This window comes from Euleptes europaea, chromosome 7 (assembly GCF_029931775.1).
Source record: "Euleptes europaea isolate rEulEur1 chromosome 7, rEulEur1.hap1, whole genome shotgun sequence".
Lineage (NCBI taxonomy): Eukaryota > Metazoa > Chordata > Lepidosauria > Squamata > Sphaerodactylidae > Euleptes > Euleptes europaea.
The window spans coordinates 100,110,400-100,133,521 of NC_079318.1; the positions used below are offsets into that span (position 1 = coordinate 100,110,400).

The 23,122-nt window shown below is 49.8% G+C and overlaps 1 protein-coding gene across 1 annotated transcript; it reads right to left on the reverse strand.

Annotated features, from left to right (window-relative positions):
• Positions 1-1,399: 1,399 nt before the first annotated feature.
• Positions 1,400-22,759, reverse strand: ECM1 (extracellular matrix protein 1). The gene is made up of 7 exons (XM_056852894.1): positions 22,668-22,759; positions 14,224-14,361; positions 12,460-12,812; positions 9,061-9,504; positions 5,821-6,041; positions 2,998-3,085; positions 1,400-1,620 (listed from the first exon to the last, which is right to left on the reverse strand). The coding sequence occupies exons 1-7, from the start codon at positions 22,741-22,743 to the stop codon at positions 1,441-1,443; spliced, it is 1,500 nt and encodes a 499-aa protein (XP_056708872.1). The 5' UTR covers positions 22,744-22,759; the 3' UTR covers positions 1,400-1,440.
• Positions 22,760-23,122: the final 363 nt, after the last annotated feature.

The following is a 23,122-nucleotide window of genomic DNA, read 5'->3' on the forward strand; positions in this document are numbered from 1 at the left end:
CCATCTAGACTGTTATAATAATCTGTTATGCACCCACCCCTCACACTGTTTTTTTCTAAACTAAAATGGTCAAAGTTTCTTAACCTTTTGTGTTTGTATTCTTGGATATGTTATCCTACTAGGTAAAACTCCCCTGTGCAAGCACTGGGTCATTCCTGACCCATGGGGTGATGTTACATCCCGACGTTTACAAGGCAGACTTTGTTTACGGGGTGGTTTGCCAGTGCCTTCCCCAGTCATCTTCCTTTTACTCCCAGCAAGCTGGATACTCCTTTTACTGACCTCGGAAGGATGGAAGGCTGAGTCAAACTTGAGCCAGCTACCTGAAACCGACTTCCATCGGGATCAAACTCAGGTCATGAGCAGAGCTTGGACTGCAGTACTGCAGCTTACCACTCTGCGCCATGGGGCTCCTTGTTATCCTACTAAATGATCTTTATCTGATCATTTAGGTCATGCAAGCGGCCTAACCAAGCAATCAGCATAACAGGGATGCTCTTAAGGGAGTGTAAGAAGGAAGAAAAAAAAGAACAAAGTCAGACGATCGAGATTATTCTTCCACAAAGGGTTTATTAAAACTCAATGCCTCCGGCAGAGATGGATGCAGACATTGCACCTGGATAAAAAACGTGTTGCCAGAAGCAAAGAATGACTGAGCCACCATGACCAAGAAGCAGAAATGGGGCTCAGCAGAATAAAATGCCAACCAAAGACCTCTCCTGCCAAATGTTGCCTTTTGGGCTCACATCCGCTCCAGATAATTTTCATTCACAGCCACACCACCCTTCCGGTCTGTGGGCCATGCTGTTTCCAAAGCTCAGCAGAAAAGCGGCTCAGAAATAAATTCCCTCTCCCAGCCCTCCAGGCCTTGTTCTTGCCCTGCTGCCTCCACATTAAACTGGCACCAGTTGAACCCCCTGGAGACCTGCTCCATATCAATTTAAAGGAGATCCAGAAGCAAGACTTTGCCCCCTTTGCGGTGCTGGCTTTAAACAAAATGGAGTAAAAGACTCAAAAATAAGAAAGGGGGGTGGGAAGGAAACCAAGGTCTCACCAAGACCTGGAGCTGCTCAGTTTGGTGGGAATTACATAACTTGACAAAGTGACCCAAAGGTGGGGTGGCTCACCTGATTCCCCCGGAGCGAAAGAGATACCTTTCAGCACTTCATACACAGAAGGCAAAACCACCCAAGCCAATGACTCAAACGTTGGGATTGGTCTGTCGCAACTGCCCCATAGATAAAGTGCATGAAGCTGGGGCACCAGACACCCCCTTGAAACCCCCCAGCACCCATTGCATGCTGAGGGTGGGGGGGAGGCGACAACTTATAAATCTGACAGTCTACAGGCCAATAAAACAGCTAACTCGCTAGCCAAGTGGGACAGGCCAGTGAGGAGGGCAAAGTGTCTTTTAGCAGAATGGGAACTATCCGTTCGGATTTATTCTGCCGGCTCGGTGGGCTGGGGGGTCTGTCCTGCGCTGGCCAGGGTGACGTTGCTCAGGTAGGTGGAATCGAAGCAGGCAATACGGGCTGCGTCCTCGGCTTTAGCGCAGCATTTCTTAGCATCCTTCCATGAGGCTCTTGGGGAGTTGCAGAGGGTGATGATAAACTGAGATTTCTGGGGAGAGAAAGGACACATTAGTGGGTGACAGCAAAGTTGTACCATTTATTTCCCTTTACTCCTTAGTGGTGGAACCTTCATGGCAGCTTTTGAACACATAACCCTGCCTTATACCGAACCAGACCCTTGGTCCATCCAAGTCAGTATTGTCTGCTCAGACCGGCAGTGGCTCTCCAGGGCCTTAGGCAGAGGTCTTTCACATCACCTATTTGCCTAGTCCCTTTAACTGGAGATGCCGGGGATTGAACCTGGGACCTTCTGCACACCATGCAGATGCTGTACCACTGAACCATGGCCCAGTGGCACCCTCCAAGTGTTTTTAGAAAGTAGGCAGGGCCAGCTTTTGCCAAACTGGACTTCTTTAGAAGACAGAAATCGCTGGAGGTTAGGTTTGCCAACCTCCAGGTGGGGCCTGGAGATCTCCTGGAATTTCAAATGGCCTCCAGAAGACAGAGGTCAGTTCCCCTGGAGAAAATGGCTGCTTTGGAGAGTGCACGCTATGGCATTATACCCTCTGAGGTCCCTCCCCAGGCTCCACCCCCAAAATCTCCAGGTATTGCCCAGCCCAAAGTTGGCAACCCTACTGGAGGTTGCTTTTGTTGCTTTGGATCCTGTGAGTCTGTTCCACTAAGGACAGCATTTCCTCCTACGCAAGCAGACTTCCTCTGACGAAAGTGCATCTTGCATCAAGGGAAGGCTCTTTGCGCTAGGGCAAACTACCATTCACAGTCTGCAGAATACACCTCAGTGTCTGCTAAAAGTCAAAGGCAGAATCAGTGAAAACCCCCTGCGTCCCGAAACCTCATCCCCAACAAGTAACTCTGTGCCAAAGGTCTCATCAGTAGGGTTGCCAGCTCCATGTTGGGAAATACCTGGAGATTTTGGGGGTGAAATCTGGAGAGGGCAGGGTTTGGAGAGGGGAGGGACTTCAATGACATACATACCAATTGCCAAAGTGGCCATTTTCCCCAGGTGAACTGATCTCTGTCGCCTGGAGATCAGTTGTAAGAGTGGGAGATCTCCAGCCACCACCTGGAGGTTGTCAACCCAAGCCATAGAGTCCCTCCACCCTCCAAAGCAGCCATTTTCTCCAAGTGAACTCATCTCTGTCATCTGGAGATCAGTTGTAATAGCGGGTGATCTCCAACCACCACCTGGATTTTGGCAACCTTAGCCATAGAGTCCACCTTCTAAAGCAGCCATTTTATCCAGTTGAACTGATCTCTGTTGCCTGGAGATCAGTTGTAATAGCACGAGATCTCCAGCCACCACATGGAGGTTGGCAACCCTACTCATCAACACCTGTCACCTGAGTCAGCGGCCTCCGTGGCTCATTTCTTACGGCGCGAAACTGTTTCTCAGCCCGTGACTCACCTCTTCCTGAGCACACTGCGTCCTCTCATCCCCCTTCAGTTCGCAACAAGGTTCTGTGATGTTCTGCACCAAAGCAGGGATGTGTTTCCTGGAGAACGACATGAAGCCACGTTTGAGTTGTAAAACAGATGGACCAAGAATACCCCACATGAAGATGGAGTTGAGAGTGAACACTCTGAAGTCGCTCGGGTGATCCTGAACACCAAATATCCTTCCTTGCCATTTCTTTTACCCCCAGTGTGCCAAGTGCTGTACAAAAGGGTCTTCTTTCTTCCCCTAGATTAAACAGCCACTGGCTATCGGTCAATCATTTCACACTTTTAAAAAAGGGGAAATGAATTTTTCCTTGACACTATAAAGAGAAAAGTTGCCACATCTCTCACGCGATTGACCAATCTAGTTGACAGCAGATAACGCAGCCTCCGCTTCTCAGAAAGCGTCTTTAGCTGTTTTATCAAGAGAGTGATCTATTTATTTCGTGCAATATTAGTTTGTGGACATGCTAAAACAATGTGGGCTAGGGAGTCTATTTGATCCGGGAAAAATGGACACTTTCGTTCCTCTGCAGTGATTTTATTGTATTGGCTGAGTCTAGGGCATTACATCTCGCCAATAAGAAAGCTCGTCGGAACGTATGAATTTCTAACCAGCGGAAATAGTCTGGCAAGGAGAAAGTTATGTTGAAGGGTATCTGGAAGAAGCAAAGTGAACATTTACAATTTGCGTCCTTAAACGCTAAGGACCAATCCTCATTTAAGATCTTATTTTGTAATTGTTTACAGCTTGCTTTCCGAGTACTATTCCTTCCAGAAGGCCTTCTGCAGAAGGGGAAACAGGGGAATGGGCTTTCCAAGCACGGAAAAGGTCCAAAAAGTGCACTTGGGAGTTGCAGCCACGAGGGGGGAGAGCAAGCTCACAAACCGGCAGGCCTGCGCTGCTTTAGACCTCTCCTGCTGTGAAAATCCCAGAGGGGTATGTTATTGCAGAACAACAAGGAAGAGTACTTTGGCTCCAGCCCTGCTAAGAAATTCATAGCAGCAGAGAGCCAGCGTGGTATAGTGGTTAAGAACGGTGGTTTGGAGCAGTGGACTCTAATCTGGAGAACCGGGTTTGATTCCCTGCTCCTCCACATGAGCAGCGGAGGCTAATCTGGAGAACCGGGTTGGTTTCCCTGCTCCCACACATGAAGCCAGCTGGGTGACCTTGGGCTAGTCACAGTTCTCTCCGAACTCTCTCAGCCCCACCTACCTCAAAGGGTGTCTGTTTTGGGGAAGGGAAGGTGATTGTAAGCTGGTTTGATTCTCTTTTAAGTGGTAGAGAAAGTTGGCATATAAAAACCAACTCTTCTTCTTTAATGAGCCAGACTCCACTATAGCCACCTTGAGTTCCACACGATTAAAAAGGCAGGCAAGTAGGGTGGCCAGCTCCGGGTTGGGAAATACCTGAAGATTTTTGGGGCGGAGCCTGAGGATGGTGGGGTTTGGGGAGGGGTTTCAATTAGGGTTGCCAGGTCCCTCTTCACCATTGGTGGGAGGTTTTTGGGGAGGAGCCTAAGGAGGGCGGGGTTTGAGAGGGGAGGGACTTTAATGCCATAGAGTCCTATTGTTAAAGCGGACATTTTTTCCAGGCAAACTGATCTCTATCGGCTGGAGATCAGTTCTAATAGCAGGAGGTCTTCTGCCACCACCTGGAGGTTGGCAACTCTAGCTTCAATGCCAAAGAGTCCAATGGCCAAAGCGCCCCCAAAACCTCCCACTGGTGGCAAAGAGGGACCTGGCAACCCTACTGCTGCCTGAAGATCAGTTATAATAGTGGGAGATATCCAGCCACCATCTGGAGGTTAGTAAAAAAGAACAGTAATAGGCTCGATATTGCAAGAATAGACAATAAACAAAAGTGTAAGCAAATTACACAGTGTATTCAAACTTAGCTCAATGAGAGCAAAAAGCTAAGCATAAAAGGATGCACAACAGCATGGTAAAGTGCAAAACTATGAAACAACAGTACAAGGACTGGTATTTACAATACAATAAACAAGCGTAAAAGTAGCAGACAGCCAACAATTGCTCAAAACAGTCACGTTAGGAGTGGAAATCTTATGTCAGCTCAACATGTTTTATTGTAGTCCTATTGAGATAGATTGTATTGTTATTGTTATTTTTGTTACATCCTTGTTCAGGCTGAAGAAGCCACTGTTTAGTGGTGAAAGCACTGAAAATATCCGGAAAGGCGTTTCCTTGACCACCTATGCCTGATGCAATTAAGCAAGTTGCGACAAGCCAAGCCATTAGTTTTTGGAGTAAGAATTTCCGCTCCTAACGTCACTGTTTTGAGCAATTGTGGGCTGTCTGCTACTTTTACGCTTGTTTATTGTATTGTAAATACCAGTCCTTGTACTCGTTTCATAGTTTTGCACTTTACCATGCTGTTGTGCATCCTTTTATACTTAGCTTTTTGCTCTCATTGAGCTAAGTTTGAATACACTGTGTAATTTGCTTACACGTTTGTTTATTGTCTATTCTTGCAATATAGAGCCTATCACTGTTCTTTTTTACTAGCCAACCTTACAGTTCTAGTGAGTCTTTCCTACCCACCACCTGGAGGTTGGCAACCCACCCACTTTCTAGAAAACAGTTGGGGGCATCAGAGAAGCTTTCAGTGGGCACCATGAAACTCACAGGTACTATGTTGGGAACCCCTAACCTAAGGCCACTGAGCAGTGACCTTGGAAATAGGGACTTCCCAGCTAACTCCAGCTCACAGTGCCAGGCCTTTGGGTCAGACCAGACAAGACAGGAAGTGGAAAAACAACCCCAGACTTACTGCTTGGAAAGAAGGGAGAACTGGCTACACAGCAGGTCCAGGAGCGAAGGGGTGACTTCGGCAAGGTTGACCACCTGAATCTCCCTGTCGTACGCCGGGAATGGGGCCTGGTTGGTGAAGCAAGCGAAGCGGTCCTCACCCTCCGCCTCTTTGCAGCAGAAGTGGGGTCTGGTCTTCACGGAGCTCTCCTGCTTGCAGAACTGAATGAGGACTTTTTCCCACTGGAGAGAAAAGCAAAATGCATGCTGAGGGACTGAAGCCGGGTGGGAGGAAGACCCCCCTCCCCAGAAAACAAAGGAGCAAGAGAATGGTTTATGAACACTTGAACACACGAAGCTGCCTTCTACTGAATCAGACCCCCCTTTGTCCGTCAAATTCAGTATTGTCTACTCAGATTGGCAGCGGCTCTCCAGGGTCTCAGGCAGAGAAAGGTCTTTCCCATCACCTGTTTGCCCTGTCCTTTTAACTGGAGATGCCGGGGATTGAACCTGGGACCTTCTGCATGCCAAGCAGATGCTCTACCATTGAGCCACAGCTCCTCCCCTATGGAGCACAAAAAGTGGTCAATAGGTTTGCCAACCTCCGGGTGGGGCCTGGGGATCTCCGGGAATTACAACTTGTCTCTAAGCTACAGAGATGAGCTCCTCGGAGAAAACGGCTGGTTTGGAGGGCAGACTGTAGGGCACCTATACCCTGATGACGTCCCCCTCCTTCCCAAACCCTCCCCAGGTTCCGCCCCCTCCCAAATCTCCAGGAAATTCCCAACCGAGAGTTGGCAACTCTAAAGCTCTCCCCTCCCCCTCCCTTGCCTGGAAGCAGGGTTGCAGCCTCAACAATGCTTAATTGAAGCAGGGCTTGGAACGTCAGCCAGATTTCGATCTCAGAATGAAAACAAGAGTGCCTCTGAGCATGTTATTTTCCCTTCCCACACAGTAACCAGCATCAAGCCTGACATCCAACACACACAGGCATGTCCTTGTAGCTTGGACTGGAAGCCAAAACCATCAGCTTCCTGGACCTTGTGAGCTGCTGTACCTAGGGTTGCCAGCTCTGGGTTGGGAAATACCAGGAGATTTTGGGGGTGGAGCCTGAACAGGGACGGACTTAAATGCCATAGAATCCAATTGCCAAAGCGGTCATTTTCTCCAGGTGAACTGATCTCTATTGGCTGGAGATCAGTTGTAATAGCAGATCTCCAGCTGCTACCTGGAGGTTGGCAACCCTATCAATGGGGTATAATGCAATAGTCCACCTTCGAAAATGGCCATCTTTCCCCAGGGGAACTGATCTCTGTTGCCTGGAGATCATTTGTAATCTCAGGAGGTATCCATCCCTCACCTGGAGGCTGGCAACCCTACCTGTCCCTCTTGTTTCGTAAAAGTTTACTTTGGTGGAGCAGGATTTGGCCTGGTGACTTCAAATGTGTGGTCAGGCTTTGACCAAAAAATATATATATTGTGACTGCAGGTGGCCCCAGGAATGCAGGGCTGGTGTCTGAGACGAAGGCTGTGCGTGGGGTGTGGGGAGGTCGGGACCACAGTCTTTTGAGTGGAGGGAGAAGAGTGTTTCCAGCTGGAGGCAGAGCAGCCTCAGAGGGCCTGCAGAAAGTCCTCACGGGGAAGGGGATCTGCTGAAGTGACACCTGCTTGCCTCTCTCCTCCAGCTAAACCTGGAAGCACTGCCCTTGGAACCTCCCACCACTTGAGGGGCAGGAGCCAGGGCACAGTGTTCCCTCTCCACTAAAAAACACAGGAGGGGATTCTGGGTCATGTTGTCACCTTTTCACGGGCAGAACCTCCAGCTCAGCTTTCCTCTTCATTGCATCTCCAAGAGCCTAGACGTCTACTACGGTCTTCTCCAGAGGCCCTTCTTCAGTTGCCCTTGCCAGCGGAAGCTAGGCAGGTGGCAACCGGAGAAAGGGCCTTCTTGGTTGTGGCACTAAAACTTCCCCAGGAAGTTGGTTCTTGTAGGTTATCTGGGCTGTGTGACCATGGTCACACAGCCCGGATAACCTACAAGAACCAATGAACTCTGACTGTGAAAGCCTTCGACAATATTTCCCCAGGAAGATTCGTCTGTCTCCCTCTATCAGTGTCTTTCGCCAGCAGGTGAAGACTTTTTTTGTTTCCACTGGCATACCCCCAAAATAGTTACTAGCTCTCCTTCTAGTGTTGTTTGTTTATGTGTTCTTAATTGATTTATTTTGTAATTTTAACTGTATTTTTAATTGCTCAAATAATTTTTGTATGTTTGCCGCCTTGTGGACCCTGACTGGGTGGAAAGGCAGCACAAAAGCGTTTGAAATAAGATAGAATCATAGATTCATAGAATTGGAAAGGGGCCATACAGGCCATCAAGTCCAAGAAGTAAATCATATGTAAGTTGAAGAAAACTACACCAGTTGGATTTCAGGCACTACACCACTGTTAAAGGTACAGTAAAGCTGCTATCAGGGAAAAGGTAATATCAGAAGACTTGTCTAAATTGCACGCTTAATATTACCCCCCAAAACGTGGTCACTTTCCCTGTTGTGAGGCACTAAGATACTTTGGTTGAGAGCGAGGACCACGTTTGTGACAGGGATCACAAAGTGTGGAATGCTGGGTAATTCTGGGAGCAAGGGATCCTGGGAAACAGCGCCAACTCATGGGAGATTTGCAAGAGCCAGCCGCGGCTTCCATGACCTCCCAGCTCACAAGGGCTGCCAGGTCCCCTCTGGCAACCAGCAGGAGCTTTCTGGGTCTGGGGTGATGCGACCCAGAAGTGACATGGATGCTCTAGCAATCTCCTCTGGAAATGCTATGGAAACCATAGAGTTAGGGGGGAATGTGCTAGAGCATCTGAATAACTTCCAGGCCTGGTTTACCCAGAAATGACGATCACTCCCTCCCTTCAGCTGGCCATCTTCTGTCCGCTGACCAGCTGAGTGTCTAGGGTTGCCAGGTTCCCCCTCCTGATTGGTGGGAGGTTTTAGGGGCGGGTCTGGGGTGGCCGCAGGTGCACGTGCGGTGTGGTGCACGTGCGCCACATCGCCGCAGCTGATTTACCACAAATTTTGGGGGTTTGAGTGCAAAAGCAGCCACAACGATGTGGCTCCAAATGGGCTGGGTGGATTGGCAGGCAATTGCCCGCCAGTACCACACGCCTAGCAACCCTATGAGGGTCAGCAGGCAACCTGGTCGAATGGCAGGCAGTTTACCCGCCAATACCGAGCACTCGGCAATCCTACAGCTCACTCACCCCTCGGTGGGCACAGCGGACGTCCTCCTTGCGACAACATTTCTTGAATTCTTTTTCCAGGCGGTTTATCGCCCGGGCCTGGCGTACAAACCAGCCGAAGCCAGTCTGCGGGAGGGTGCCTTCGGGGTAAACGGGCCGGAATTTGCGCAGCTTGCAAACGTTCCTGATGTTGGCATCGCTGGGTCTACCCGGGGGGAAGGAGATGGCGGGGAGCTTCTGAGCCATGGCTTGGTCTTTGGGCTTGCACTGGGCGGGGTCGCTGTGGGCGCAGTCGCTTGGCTCCTCCCCTCGCTGGGGTTCCTCACTGACGTAGTCGTAATTTGGGAAAGGGGCCTCGCTGGCAAAGCAATTTTCCTTGCGGGTCCCCTGCCGTTTGCAGCAGTAGTAATGACTGGTCTTCACCGAGAATTCAGCTTCGCAGAAGTTCTCCAAGGCGTCTGACCACTGAGGTGGGAGTGGGAGAGAGGAAGGGTCAGCGAGGAGTTTACATCTCAGCCCCAAAGCTGCATTTGATACCAGGGAAGGAGCCGTAGGCCAAAGAGCGTGCGTCTCTGGGCTTGGCGCAAAATGCTTTCCCCTTCTCACACAGCATGCCCCCCACATAACTGGGACGAGAAGGCAGAAGCAGTTCTTACAAGGGAAGGTCTCAAGGGCCCCTCGCAGCCGGTTCAGTCTGGAAGCCAAGGCTTCAACACCGTGGGTCCGTCTACCCTCTTCATAGGGTTGCCAGGTCCCTCTTTGCCACCGGCGGGAGGTTTTTGGGGTGGAGCCTGAGGAGGGCAGGGTTTGCAGAGGGGAGGGACTTCAGTGCCATAGAGTCCAATTGCCAAAGTGGCCATTTTCTCCACGTGAACTGACCTCTATCGGCTCCAGCAGTCTCCTGGAGGCTGGCAACCCTACCTCTTTAGCTGGCTTGGGAGAAGTGAGGTTGTGTCGGATACAAAGGCACTGCCAGTCATTTGCGCGGGTCTCACAACCATCACCGTATCTGAGCACACCACAACCACAGCTGGAGGCTACACAACCTTTCTGTACATGTATGCGCAGGGCCAAGAATTTCTCCACTAATATCCCCCAAGGCATCGGCCTTGAAATTCCACAGGGCTTCTTGGTGCAAAGAATATCCCTCAAAGACTACTCTCTACCACCCCTGGACACCACCAACAATTTAAAAAGCGTAGTAGAAGCAGATGATGAAACATTGCAAATTCCATGGGACAAACGGATATGAAATTTCACACAGATTCCATGCAAAACGTGATAGTATAATGCTCGGCAGAGGGAAGACTCTCATCGCATTATCGTAAGGATACATAAAGAACATGGTCTCCTATGCCTACATTCAATCCTACACATACTTTTGGATATATTATCCACTGAAAGCTTCAACAGTGCAGTTCAACACCTCTAAATACAAAAATTATTTCTCACACACACACACACAAACACACAAAGCTGCCTTATACTGAATCAGACCCTTGGTCCATCAAAGTCAGTATTGTCTACTCAGACCGGCAGCGGCTCTCCAGGGTCTCAAGCTAGAGGTCTTTCACATCACCTACTTGCCTAGTCCCTTTTAACTGGAGATGCCAGGGATTGAACCTGGGACCTTCTGCATGCCAAGCAGATGCTCTACTACTGAGCCACGGCCCCTCCCCACTCAATTACAAGCAACTCGGGTTGCCAAGTCCCCCCTCTCAACCAGTGGGAGGTTTTTGGGGCGGAGCCTGAGGAGGCTGGGGTTTGTGGAGGGGAGGGTCTCCAATGATATATCCAATGGCCAAAGCGGCCATTTTCTCCAGGTGAGCTGATCTCTATTGGCAGGAGATCAGTTGTAATAGCGGGAGATCTCCAGCTAGTAGTTGAAGGATGGCAACCCTACAAGCAACCGGGTATCCTGCTACCTAACAGAAACAATATAATGACTGAAATGCACAGAAGTGGCCATTTCCGTACATGACTGTGCAGGCACTGCGCGCCCCCCCCACCACCACAGTACTAGGGTTGCCAACCTCAAAGTAGGACCTGGAGATCTCCCAGAATGGCATCTGATCTTAGGGTTGCCAGATACCCCCTGGCAACTGGCAGGGGGTGGGTGAGGGAACTTACCGGCAGCAAACTGGGGCCTCTGTTGTCAGCAACACGGTGATGTGATGTCCGGTGTGCACCGGAAGTAGGGTTGCCAACTCTGGGTTGAGAAATACCTGGGTATTTTGGGGGCGGAGCTTGAGGGGGTGGGTTTTGGGGAGGGGAGGGACTTCAATGGGGTATAACCAAAGAACCCACCTTCCAAAGTGGCCTCTTTCTCCAGGGGAACTGCCCTATATCGGCTGGAGATCAGTTGTAATAGCATGAGATCTCCAGCTAGTACCTGGAGGATGGCAACCTTAACTGGAAGTGATGTCATCATGTTGCTGGCAACATGGGGATGCTCTGATATTTAGGCAAAAACTCTATGGTAGAAGCTGTTTTTACCAAAGAGTTCTAACCAAACACCAAAAACGTCACTGCACGCCAGAAATGACATCGTCGCGTTGCTGAAGACAGAGAACTAGACCTAAGTTTGCTGCCGGTAAGTTTCACTGCTGGCTGGCTGAACGGTGCCGGAGGAGGGCTCCAAAGCAGGGGATGACTGTTTAGGCGGGTGGACTCTATGGCATACCATAGCATCTTAAGAGAAATGGAAGTCCTAGAGTGGCATCATATACCTGCTGCGCTCCCTCCCAACAAGGGAACAAAAGCAAACGCAGGGTAGCCAGTCTCCAGGTAGGGGCCTGGAATTCTCCCAGGATTACAACACCTCCAGACCAGAATACAGAGATCCGTTCCCCTGGGGAAAATGGCTGCTCCATGGCATTATACCCTGCTAAGGTCCCTCCCCTCTCCCATCCTTGCCTTCCCCAGGATCCACCTGTCAACCTCCAGGAATCTCCCAACCCAGAGTTGGCAACCCTAGTCGGAATTAGGGTTCCCATAGAGTTGCCCAAAAAAACTCCAGGTAATTTCCAACTCGGAGCTGGCAACCCTCGTCGGAAAGTTCCTGGAGATTTGGGGATGAAGACTGAGGAGGGAGGGGTTTGGGGAGGGACTTCAATGCCATAGAGTCCAATTGCCAAAGCGGCCATTTTCTCCAGCTGAACTGATCTCTGTCGCCTGGAGATCTGGTGTAACAGCGGGAGATCTCCAGATACCACCTGGAGGTTGGCAACCTTAGGGTGGAGCCTGAGGAGGGAGGGGTTTGGGGAGGGACTTCAATGCCATAGAGTCCAATTGCCAAAGCGGCCTTTTTCTCCAGGGGAACTGATCTCTGTTGCCTGGAGATCTGTTGTAACAGTGGGAGATCTCCAGCTACCACCTGGAGGTTGGCATTCCTAGTGGGCATCCATGAGGGCAACTCACCACGGCCTGGCTGCAGTTCAGCTTCTCGTCCTCCGGCAGCTGGCAGCACCGGCTCAGGTCAGCCTCCAGGTCGTTGAGGGCGTCTGCCTGGCGGTAGAGGTGGCTGAAGCTGGACTGGGGCAGGTTCCAGGGCCCATAGGACGCCTTCTGCCTCCCTTCTGCACAGATGTTGCCGATGTTGCCAAGGCTGGGGCGGCCCGGTGGAAATTCGGCCAGGTTGCTGGGGTATCGGGGGCGGCCCCCACAATTGACGCCGCGGATGCAGCCGGGGCCGGAGGGCCTTCGCCCTCTGGTAGTCAGGGAGGATAATTCCGTCTGGGGCTCCCCGTGGATCAGCAGCGGCAAAAAAGTCACTGGGGAAGGACACAGTGGAGAGAAAAGTCAAAACCATTCAGCGAGCTAAATAAATAAATCCCATTTTGAAATATTTTGCTTGCAAAGTCTGCCTTCTGAGGGGGTGGGTAGAGTGTTGTGCTAGAATCTGGGAGACTTAGGTTGCCAGGTGGGTGGTTTTGGCGGGCAATTACCCACCAATCCACCCAGCTGCTCTGGAGCAACAATTGTGTGTGCATGTGGCTGCACGTGCACAGTGACATCACTTCCGGTTTTACTTCTGGAAGTGGCACGTTGCTGTGGCTGCTGTAGAACTCAAAATCCCAAAACTGAGTGTTAAATCATCCACGGCGATGCGGTGCTTCCGTCCCAGCCCCAGCCTTTAAAACCTCCCATCTTCACCCACTGGAAGAAGACATCCTTTAAACTACGGACCTGTTCCCTTAAGGGGTTGGGGGTGCAACCCCGTCACCTCCAGATGCCCAGAACCTCTTTGGCATCGGCAGTCCCTCCCTAGGCCCTGCATGAGCTTCCCCACAGGTACCTGTTCTTCTCAGCCCCTCCCTTCCTCTTCCACCATGGACCCGTCCCCTCAGGCCTCCTTAGAATCATAGAGTTGGAAGGGACCACCAGGGTCATCTAGTCCAACCCCCTGCACAGTGCAGGAAATTCACAACTACCTCCCCCCCACACACACCCAGTGACCAGAAGATGGCCAAAATGCCCCCCCTCCCATGAACTGCCCAAGTTCATAGAATCAGCATTGCTGACTGATGGCCCTCTAGCCTCTGCTTAAAAACCTCCAGGGAAGGAGAGCTCACCACCTCCTGAGGAAGCCTGTTCCACTGAGGAACTGTTAGAAAATTCTTCCCAATGTCTTCCCTCAACTTTCCAGCCCCTGTACACATGAAGCCGCATTCTACTGAATCAGACCCTTGGTCCATCAAGGTCAGTATTGCCTACTCAGACTGGCAGCATCTCTCTGGGTTCTCAGGAATAGGTATTTCACATCACCTGCTGCCTGGTCCTTTTAACTGGAGTTGCTGGGACCTTCCGTGTGCAAAGCAGAGGCTCTTCTACTGAACCACAGCTCCTCTACCTTCCCTGCCCCCTTCCTTTGACCTGTCAAAAAGAAGCTGGCTTCCAGAGCTCCACTTTCAACACCATTCCTGGCGGTCTGCGTGACCTGCAGAGTTCCCCCATCTCCCAAGCTCTGTGTCTGAGCTGCTGCCGGCTTCTGCAGCCTCAAGCCCTGAGCAGTTATGAACATGACATGACATCACAGCAGCTGATGAGGTCAATAGCCAATAGAGAATTTCCTATGTCAAATCATTGGGAGTTGGGGAGTGAACTTTTAAGCAGCCGATTCCCTCAGAATGTGCCTCTTTCCCAGCGTGGGTTGAAAGTAAACAGAGATTCCTTAGTCCTCACCTTCCCGCTGCTCCACAGGAGTCCCAAAAGGGTCTATTTCTTCCTGGAGACCAAACGGAAACCGAATGTCCCCTAGATCGATTTCTTTTTGGAGCATGTCCTCTGGGCCGGCAGGTGGCGGCAGCTCTGTTCTGTCATCTGAGGGGAGAAGGACAAAAAATGTCAAAAAAAGGAAACAACAAGCCGGTACCAGAAAGTCACACCTAGAGGATACCCTCAGACATGTTTGTTTGTATAACTGGAACACTTGCCCAAACTCAAAGCTACAGGATCTATTGCAAGAACTAATGCTTGTGTGTAAAGTGATATCAAGCAAACTTACAGCAACCCCAAAGCGTTTTCAAGGCAAGAGACATTCAGAGGTGGTTTGCCATTGCCTGCCTCTGTGTAGCAACCCTGGACTTCCTTGGTGGTCTCCCATCCAAGGACTAACCAGCACTGACTCTGCTTATCTTCTGAGATCTGACAAGTTCAAGCTAGCCTGGGCCATCCAGGTCAGGGCAGATGAAGAGGAGGTTTTGACTTATGAAACTTTTAGAGTCCAGACATAGGGTGGGGCCCAGGGATTTCCCAGAACTACCATTGATCGCCAGATTATAAGGATCAATTCCTCTGGAGGAAATGGCTGCTCTGTGGCATTATACCCTGCTGAGGTCTCTCCCCTCCCCAAGTCTTGCCCTCCCCAGGCTAGCCTCCACCCACAAATCTCCCAGAATTTCCCAGCTCGGAGTTAGCAACCCTTCTTTCTCCACTCCCTGTAATGGCTTCCATCACCTGCTCTTTATCCCTTTATTATTTAGCTCTTTATTATCCCTGCTCTTTATCCTTTTATTCATCTCTAGATAACTAGACAAAAAGCACCATGTGGAAGGTTTCCACTAAATAAGCAAAGTATTATTTGCTTTGGAGGCCCACCCGCACACTCAAGCATAGGGTTGCCATCCTCCAGGTGGGGCCTGGAGATCTCCTGGAATTTCAACTGATCTCCAGATGACAGAGGTTGGATGCCCTGTAGAAAATGGCTGCTTTGGAGGGTGGATTCTGAGGTCTCCCCTCAAACTCACACCTCCCCAGGCTCTACCCCCCAAAATCTTCAGAAAGTTCACAACACAGAGTTGGCTACCCTACAAAGCACCAAATGAATCCTGGCAACCAGGACCACAAATACACACGAACACATGAAGCTACCTTATACTGAATCAGACCCTTGGTCCATCAAAGCCAGTATTGTCTACTCAGACCGGCAGCAGCTCTCCAGGGTCTCAGGCAGAGGTCTTTCCCATCACCTACTTGCCTCGTCCCTTTAACTGGAGATGCTGGGGATTGAACCTGGGACCTTCTGCATGCCAAGCATGGAGGTGCTACATTGCCAGTTCTGTCTCTGCTTGCTTTTAATATAATAATAATATCATTATTATTGATGCTATCATCATCATCATTATTATTATCAACATCTTCATCATCCCAGCAACATGGGCATACATATTTCATAAGCAAAAATGTCCCTGTTCCCAAGGAGCTTACAATCAAGAGAGGGAGGGGAGAAGGAAGAAAGGGAAGCTTGAAGGCCTCCAGCTCACGTATACCTCGTCAGTATATACTGTTCACATGTCTTGTCCTGAAGCACCGCTGCGCGTACGCACACGGGACCTCTTGTCTGGAAGCTGGGATCCAGAAAGGACTCGTGTGAGAGGTGTTGACCAGGAAGCAACATCAATGCAACAACTGCTTCCCACGCTGGGAAAAGAGTCATGCCTTTATCACGTCCCTCCAGGGCACCAAGCAACAGGAAATGGGCAGGATTGTCCTAATCTTAGCTCATCTCTCCCCTGCCCGTGTTTGGAGGTGACGCAGCACAACTTTAAGAGACACCACTGAGCTGGGACGTGAGGCACCAAGAAGCAGGAGAGAGCTCGTGAGCGCGTGCAGAGGTATCTTTCCAACACACTGCACAGGGGTGGTGGACTGGCTTGTTAACTGACTGGGAAAGTTCCCACTGGGCCACTGCCCAGGAGGTGCACGGGTGGCCAGGAGCAAGCTGGCAGTGTGCTTTGCAGAGGCTGTTTGTCTTGCCCCCAGGACTTGGCAGTTACACAATTGTGGGGGGGAGCTATGGTGGTGGGGGGGCTGCAGCTCAGTGACAGAACCTCTGCTTTGCGTGCAGAACGTCCCAGGTCCAATCCTCGAAATCTCCAGCTAAAAGGACCAGGTAGCAGGTGATGTGAACAGCCTCTGCCTGAGACCTCGGAGAGCTACTGCCAGTCGAAAGAGACAAGACTAGCCAAGGGACTGACTTCTTATAAAGCAGCTTTGTGTGGTCATGTATCCCCTTCAGGGCAGCCAACACCGCAATGGCACCTCGGCTCACCTTGCTGTTTTGAACATCTCAGTCCACCCTCTCATTTACCTTTTAACCCCTTAGACACGCACTACCATGAAACCTTGGAACCCTTTCCTGCCTCCTTCCCCACTGTAGCAAACGGGTTGAAATTAAATAAAAAGAATTTCTGGGTAAACATTAGGAAGAATTTTCTAACAGTTAGAGCGGTTCCTCAGTGGAACAGGCTTCCTCGGGAGGTGGTGGGCTCTCCTGCCCTGGAGGTTTTAAAGAAAAGGCTAGATGGCCATCTGTAAGCAATGCTGATTCTATGACCTTAAGCAGATCATAAGAGGGAGGGCAACTTGGGCATCTTCTGGGCATGGAATAGGGGTCACTGGGGTGTGTGTGGGGGAGGTAGTTTGGAATTTCCTGCATTGTGCAGGGGGTTGGACTAGATGACCCTGGTGGTCCCTCCCAACTCCATGATTCTATTATTTTAACTCAGACTGTAAGCTCTGTGGGGCAGAGTCTCCATCTCCTTTGGCTTATGTCACTCAGTACAGTATCAGGTACACGGAGACCTCCATACCAGCAACAACAATGGTCCCATATTCAGACTCATCATCATCTCTGATGAAGTGTGAGCTGAGCAATTCACCCAGAGCAGCTTCCCCCGTTGTTGGGGGTGTGTGAAGCTGCACCTACTGAATTTCTGCCCCTTGTGTGACTGTCCCATGCCTGGAACAGTGGGGCCCTCCTGTGAGAACCAGAGGAGGGCAACATTTTGAATTGGAATACGCAGCCAAACATCAGCATTCACCGCTCGTTCACCCACAGAAGGAAGAGGACGTTCTGGGCAAGCAGTAATTGGCCGTGTGATGAAGTGGCAAAGGGCTGATTAGGAAGCTCTCCAAAACCACCTCCAACTAAGGGACCAGGCACGAGAAGGAAACAGGACTGGTTCCTCAGGCTCTGGAATCTGCTCACCCTTGTTTACAAGGGAGGGATTGCTTTTTTAGTCTGGAGAGGCGATCAAGAAAACTCAAATCAGGCACCTTGAAAGAAGGGGAGCTCCTTGTTTGAAAAGAGCAACCAAAATGATTAGGGGGGCTAGAGCTCTTTCTTTTAGGCTCTCAAATGACCAGCGAATGGTGGAGAGCGGACAGATGACCAGGAAATTTTTTTGGGTGGGAATGAGCATTGCAGCAAGACTAATTGCTCAACCCAATGAAACTTTGCAGGGAAGAGGGAACAATTAATTAGAAAGTCTTTCTTCAAGGGTGAGGGTCAATTCCCTGCCCCCAAGGAATATTTGAAAAAACCCATTTTAAGGCCCTGACTAAATATGATGGGAATAACTATGGTTGTTGGCAATTCCTCCCCCCCCCACGTACACTGTAACATCATCACTGTAACATGGGGAAAGACAATAGCTCAGTGGTAAGAGCCTCTGCTTGGCATGCAGAAGGTCCCAGGTTCAATCCCCGGCATCTCCAGGTAAAGGGTCTAGGCAAGTAGGTGATGGGAAAGACCTTTGTCTGCCTGAGACCCTGGAAAGCTGCTGCCGGTCTAAGCAGACAATACTGACGTTGATGGACCAAGGGGGGTCTGATTCAGCATAAGGCAGCTTCATGTGTTCATTTGAAAGAAAATGCCTGAGACGATGCCCACAATATTTGCCTACTTCACACCAACAGCAGCGCAGCTAGATTTGAGTCCAGTAGCACCTTAGAGGCCAACAAGATTGTTGGGGTATAAGTGTTGAGTAGTCAGCGCTCCCTGAAAATCTTGCTGGTCTCTAAGAGCTACTGGACTTTAATCTGGGGCCTTTTATGAATGGCTGTTTCCTTTGCGGTCACCCCTCCCATGACTTCAAGTCTTTGTGTTGATTATGCGTGCCGTTTCCGGCCATCAGCGGTTGCCCCGCTCTCCCCCTGCATTTCCCCATGTTTTGCCCACGTTTTCATATTCGAGATAAAACAAGTCCCTGAAAACGCGGGCAAAATGCGAGGAAAAGCAGGGGGAGCGCGAGGCAACCTCTGATGGTCGGAAACGACATGCATAATCAACACAAAGACCCGAAGTCATGGGAGGGGTGAAGGTAGGGTTGCCAACTGCCAGGTAGTAGCAGGAGATCTCCTGCTAATTCAACTGATCTCCAGCTGATAGAGATCAGATCACCTGGCGAAAAATGGCCGCTTTGGCAATTGGACTCTATGGCATTGAAGTCCCTCCCCTCCTCAAACCCCTCCCTCCTCAGGCTCCGCCCCAAAAATCTCCCACCGGTGGCGAAGAGGGACCTGGCAACCATAGGTGACGTTGAGGGAAACAGCCATGCATAAAAGACCTAGCTGTTTTGCTCCAGACCAGCAAGGCAAACCACTGAAACAAACCCATTGAAACAAGCCCAGACTAGGATGCAAAACAGGGACAAGAAAAACCCGGGGTGTCCTCCTCACCACTGTTGCCACTGCTACAAAGCGGCTGTAAGTTCTTTGCAAACGATCAGTGAGAATCCACTCCCAGTTCCGCGGCAAGGAAGGTAAACAGTTGGCCATGCACACGACACTACAATGTGCCAAGGCAAAGAGACTGGAAGGAAGCCACCTGCTGAGGCGGCCGGGATTCCACCAAACATGTGTGTTCATGCCTGGTGAGCCCTTTTCATCAAAAAAGCAGCAGTTTTGCTTCCGGACTGAGCTCAGAGAGCAAAGCCATTCAGGTCCATATAGTCTGCGCAACTGCTGCCACGGAGGCCAAACCCTGCTGGGTCTGTTTGTTTTGCCTTCCTTCCACGCTGAGAAGAAAAGAGGTGATCCGAGATTCCCTTGGATTGAGCGAGGGGCTGTTGACAAAGCCGTAATTGAAAAGGCCACTGGGGTCTTCTTGTCAGAAGGACAAAGGAACCCCCTACACACATCAGCAGAAAGTGCTGGCTGGAATTTTTGGAAGCAATTTAAACAAATCTTCCAATTGCTTTGCAGTAGCAATTATTTCAGCTCAGCCATTCAGTGGCAGATGGGCTCCCTTGAGCTGTTGAGGGTTTTTTTTTTTTTTTAATCTTGGTAACCCCGCTGAGGGTTTCCCTCTCGCACTTCTCTAGCTCACTACTCAAACCAACAGATGAACACCCTGGGGAAAGGACTTTTAGGTGCTAAATGGAGAACAACTGTAAGATTGTGACTTACATGATTCTTCCTTCTGGTCCCTGATCTTTAAAAAGCGTGCCACTGATTTCCTTTGCTTTCCTTCTGTCCCTGGTGAAATGTAAGTCTGAAAAGTATTTCGCTAATTTGCAAGAAACCACACTTTGCTTTGTTGGGAGGTCCTCCAAGCAACCACTGAGAAAGGGATTAGCCTTCCAAAATGGCTTCCTATTTCTGTGTGCTAGTTTTCTTTAGGATTTGGGGGAACACCCCCCCCCCTTGCCCCCCTAGATCCTGCCCTGTCTGAGTAGCTAGAGCTACCATTTTGGAAAAGGAAAGGAATTATTTCAAGGACTCCTCAAAGATTGCAACACAATTTGGCTCTTAAAATAGTCTCTTGACACCCTCTCACTCACACAGACACAGTGGGGAGGATTTGGGAGAGACAAAAATATGAGAATGGTTAAGAGACATTGTAGAACTAAAAAGCAACTGCATATTTTTCCAATTACAGCTATGCTCAACACACAAATAGGAACACTTGGGCCAGCGATACTAAATTTTGCAACGGTCGAAATTTTTTTGCCTGGGGAACTCAAGTCCTAAAAATTATCAATCATGCATAGCAGTAGTTAAATATGTAAATAGTTTTCAGTTCTAAGACAAAACCAAATTAGCTGCGAAATCCTATTCCACCTGCACAATTAGGGCAAAAGAACCTCTATGGACTGTTAAGGAGAGAGAAATATGTATTATGCTGGCCAAAGACAGGAACATCCAGCTACAAAAATAAAGGCAAGAAACAAAGGCTGCAAATTATCTGAATTCTGTCCTAGCCTATGAAGAGCTCTGAGTAACTCCTGAAGTTTGTACTGTCCCTACACCCAGAGAAAGATTAATCAGAGCTCTCTGTCATTCTAACGTGAAGCGATTGTAAATGACAGGGAATATCCGGACCTCAAAAACTGTCGGATTCTTGCATTGAAGCGGCTAAGCCCTGCATGAATAAGAAGTGAGGTTTTTAAAATTTATTTAGTTTCAGAGGGTAGCCATGTTGGTATGCAGTCGAAGAACTAGATTCGAGTCCAGAAGCACCTGAGAGACCAACAAGATTTTTAGGGCATGAGCTTTCGGGAATCAAAGTCCCCTTTGTCAGAGCTTTGACACTTGAAAGCTCACACCCTAAAAATCTTGTTGGTCTCTAAGGTCCTGCTGGACTCAAATCTGTTTGTTTTTTTTATTTATTGACTATTTATGTAAGCCCAAGGTGGCTTATATCATCCTCCTCTCATGAACACATGAAGTTGCCTTATACTGAATCAGACCCTCAGTCCATCAAAGTCAGCATTGTTTACTCAGACTGGCAGCGGCTCCCCAGGGTCTCAGGCAGAGAAACACCGCTCCCAGCTCTCAGTCCCTGAGAAGGTCTTAGATTCAAGTCCAGCAACACCTTACAGACCAACACGGTTTTGGGGGGCATTAGCTTTTGGGAGTCAAAGCTGCTATCCTCAGGTACCAGGGAATCTTTGACTCTTGGAAGCATATACCCCGAAAATGTTGTTGGTCTAAATCAGAGGTCCCCAAAGTTTTTGAGTCATATTCAGGAGACAAATTCGTCACGGAGCACTAGTTTTCACCTAACGCCTATATACTAAACCGAATGACAGTAGTATTTTTCTTTCCAGTCTCTTCATGGAGCACTAGGAGATGTTTCGTGGAGCACCAAGTATTCCATGGAACACAGTTTGGGAATCTCTGGTCTATATGGTGCTACTGTACTCAAATCTAGTTCTTCTACTGCAGACTGACATGGCTGATCCCATTTTATCCCATTTTATTGAAGATAACCATCTTCAAGTACCTGAAGGGCTGTCATATAGAGGATGGTGCTGAGTTGTTTTCTGTTACCCCAGAAGGTCGGAACAGAACCAACGGGTTGAAATTAAATCAAAAGAGTTTCCGTCTAGACATTAGGAAGAGTTTTCTAACCGTTAGAGCGGTCCCTCAGTGGAACAGGCTTCCTCGGGAGGTGGTGAGCTCCCTTTCCTAGGAGGTTTTGAAGCAGAAGCTAGATGGCCATCTGTCAGCAATGCTGATTCTATGACCTTGGGCAGATCATGAGAGGGAGGGCACTTTGGCCATCTTCTGGGCATGGAGTAGGGGTCACTGGGGGTATGTGGGGGAGATAGTTGTGAATTTCCTGCCTTGTGCAGGGGGTTGGACTAGATGACCTGGTGGTCCCTTCCCACTCTATGATTCTGTACCCTCTGAAACTATCTCCATGAAACGTTCTTTCATTGGGTAGGGCTCAGACTGAACCAGGGCCCTTTGGCGGGCAAAGCCAGGGCTCTGTCGCTGCGCCAGGGCTCTGTTCACTGCCCCACTGTATAGGAATTTGGCACAGGCTCGCATTCAAAACAGCATGGCCCGTTCCAGTCCTGACAAGTCTTTAGCCGCAATGTGAGAGCACATTCTCTTGCTCATCACCCCGCCAGTCCTTGCGAATCTCGCCCAACAACTCTGTTCATCTCACGGGCAGCTTGATGCATGGATTGCCCTAGATCGAGAAAAACGTATGAACACACGAAGCTGCCTTATACTGAATAAGGCCCTTGGTCCATCAAAGTCAGTATTTTCTGCTCAGACCAGCAGTGGCTCTCCAGGGTCTCAGGCAGAGGTTTTTCCCATCACCTACCTGCCTGGTCCCTTTAACTGGAGATGCCGGGGATTGAACCTGGGACCTTCTGCGTGCCAAGCAGATGCTCGACCACTGAGCCACAGCCCCTCTCCACGGCTCTCAGGTAGAGGTCTTTCACATCACCTACTTGCCTAGTCCCTTTAACTGGAGATGCCGGGGATTGAACCTGGGACCTTCTGTGTGCCAAGCAGATGCTTGACCACTAAGCCACAGCCCCTCCCCGAAGAAGAGGGTACAGGCCCATCTTGGGAGGGTTACTTTCTCTCTTCCCCAGACTCACCTTTGGGCTCCAGAGTGACCGATTGTGCCAGAGCCAGCCAAGAGGCCAGAAGGACCGCGAGCATCTTCATCTGCATCCCGACTTAGCTGGAGTCACCTCTTTGCCTTCGGTTTCTGACTAGGCAGCTCCTCTCCTTCTCCCTTCTGGGGTTTCTCAGCTGCCGAGTGCTGCCTCCGCCCCTTTGACAGCCTTTTATAACCCGCTCGACACTGGTAGCTGTAGGCTTGCAACAAGAACTGAGTCACCGCCTTGACGTTGGAGACACGCCCTGTTCACAAGTCACCCTCCACCACCAAAACCGCAAGAAAAAGAGCTGGTCATTTTCCTATGCACAGTTTCCCCCTTCCAAATAAATAACCATCCACTTCTTCCCAAAACAGACATTTAATGCGTTCAGGATTGGGTTACAAGGAGACTAAAACAAACAAACAAAAAAACTCACCGCTGATTATGAA

What these genes read in the sequence shown, in the direction of transcription:
- ECM1 (XM_056852894.1), bottom strand. Translation starts at nt 22,743, where the DNA reads ATGCAGATGAAGATGCTCGCGGTCCTTCTGGCCTCTTGGCTGGCTCTG. An exon ending in TCCTGTGGAGCAGCGGGAAG is followed by an intron (nt 12,813 to 14,223) that starts GTGAGGACTAAG and finishes GTCCTTCCCCAG; the next exon opens with TGACTTTTTTGCCGCTGCTG. An exon ending in TTCTCCCTTCTTTCCAAGCA is followed by an intron (nt 3,086 to 5,820) that starts GTAAGTCTGGGG and finishes GTCGTTCTCCAG; the next exon opens with GAAACACATCCCTGCTTTGG.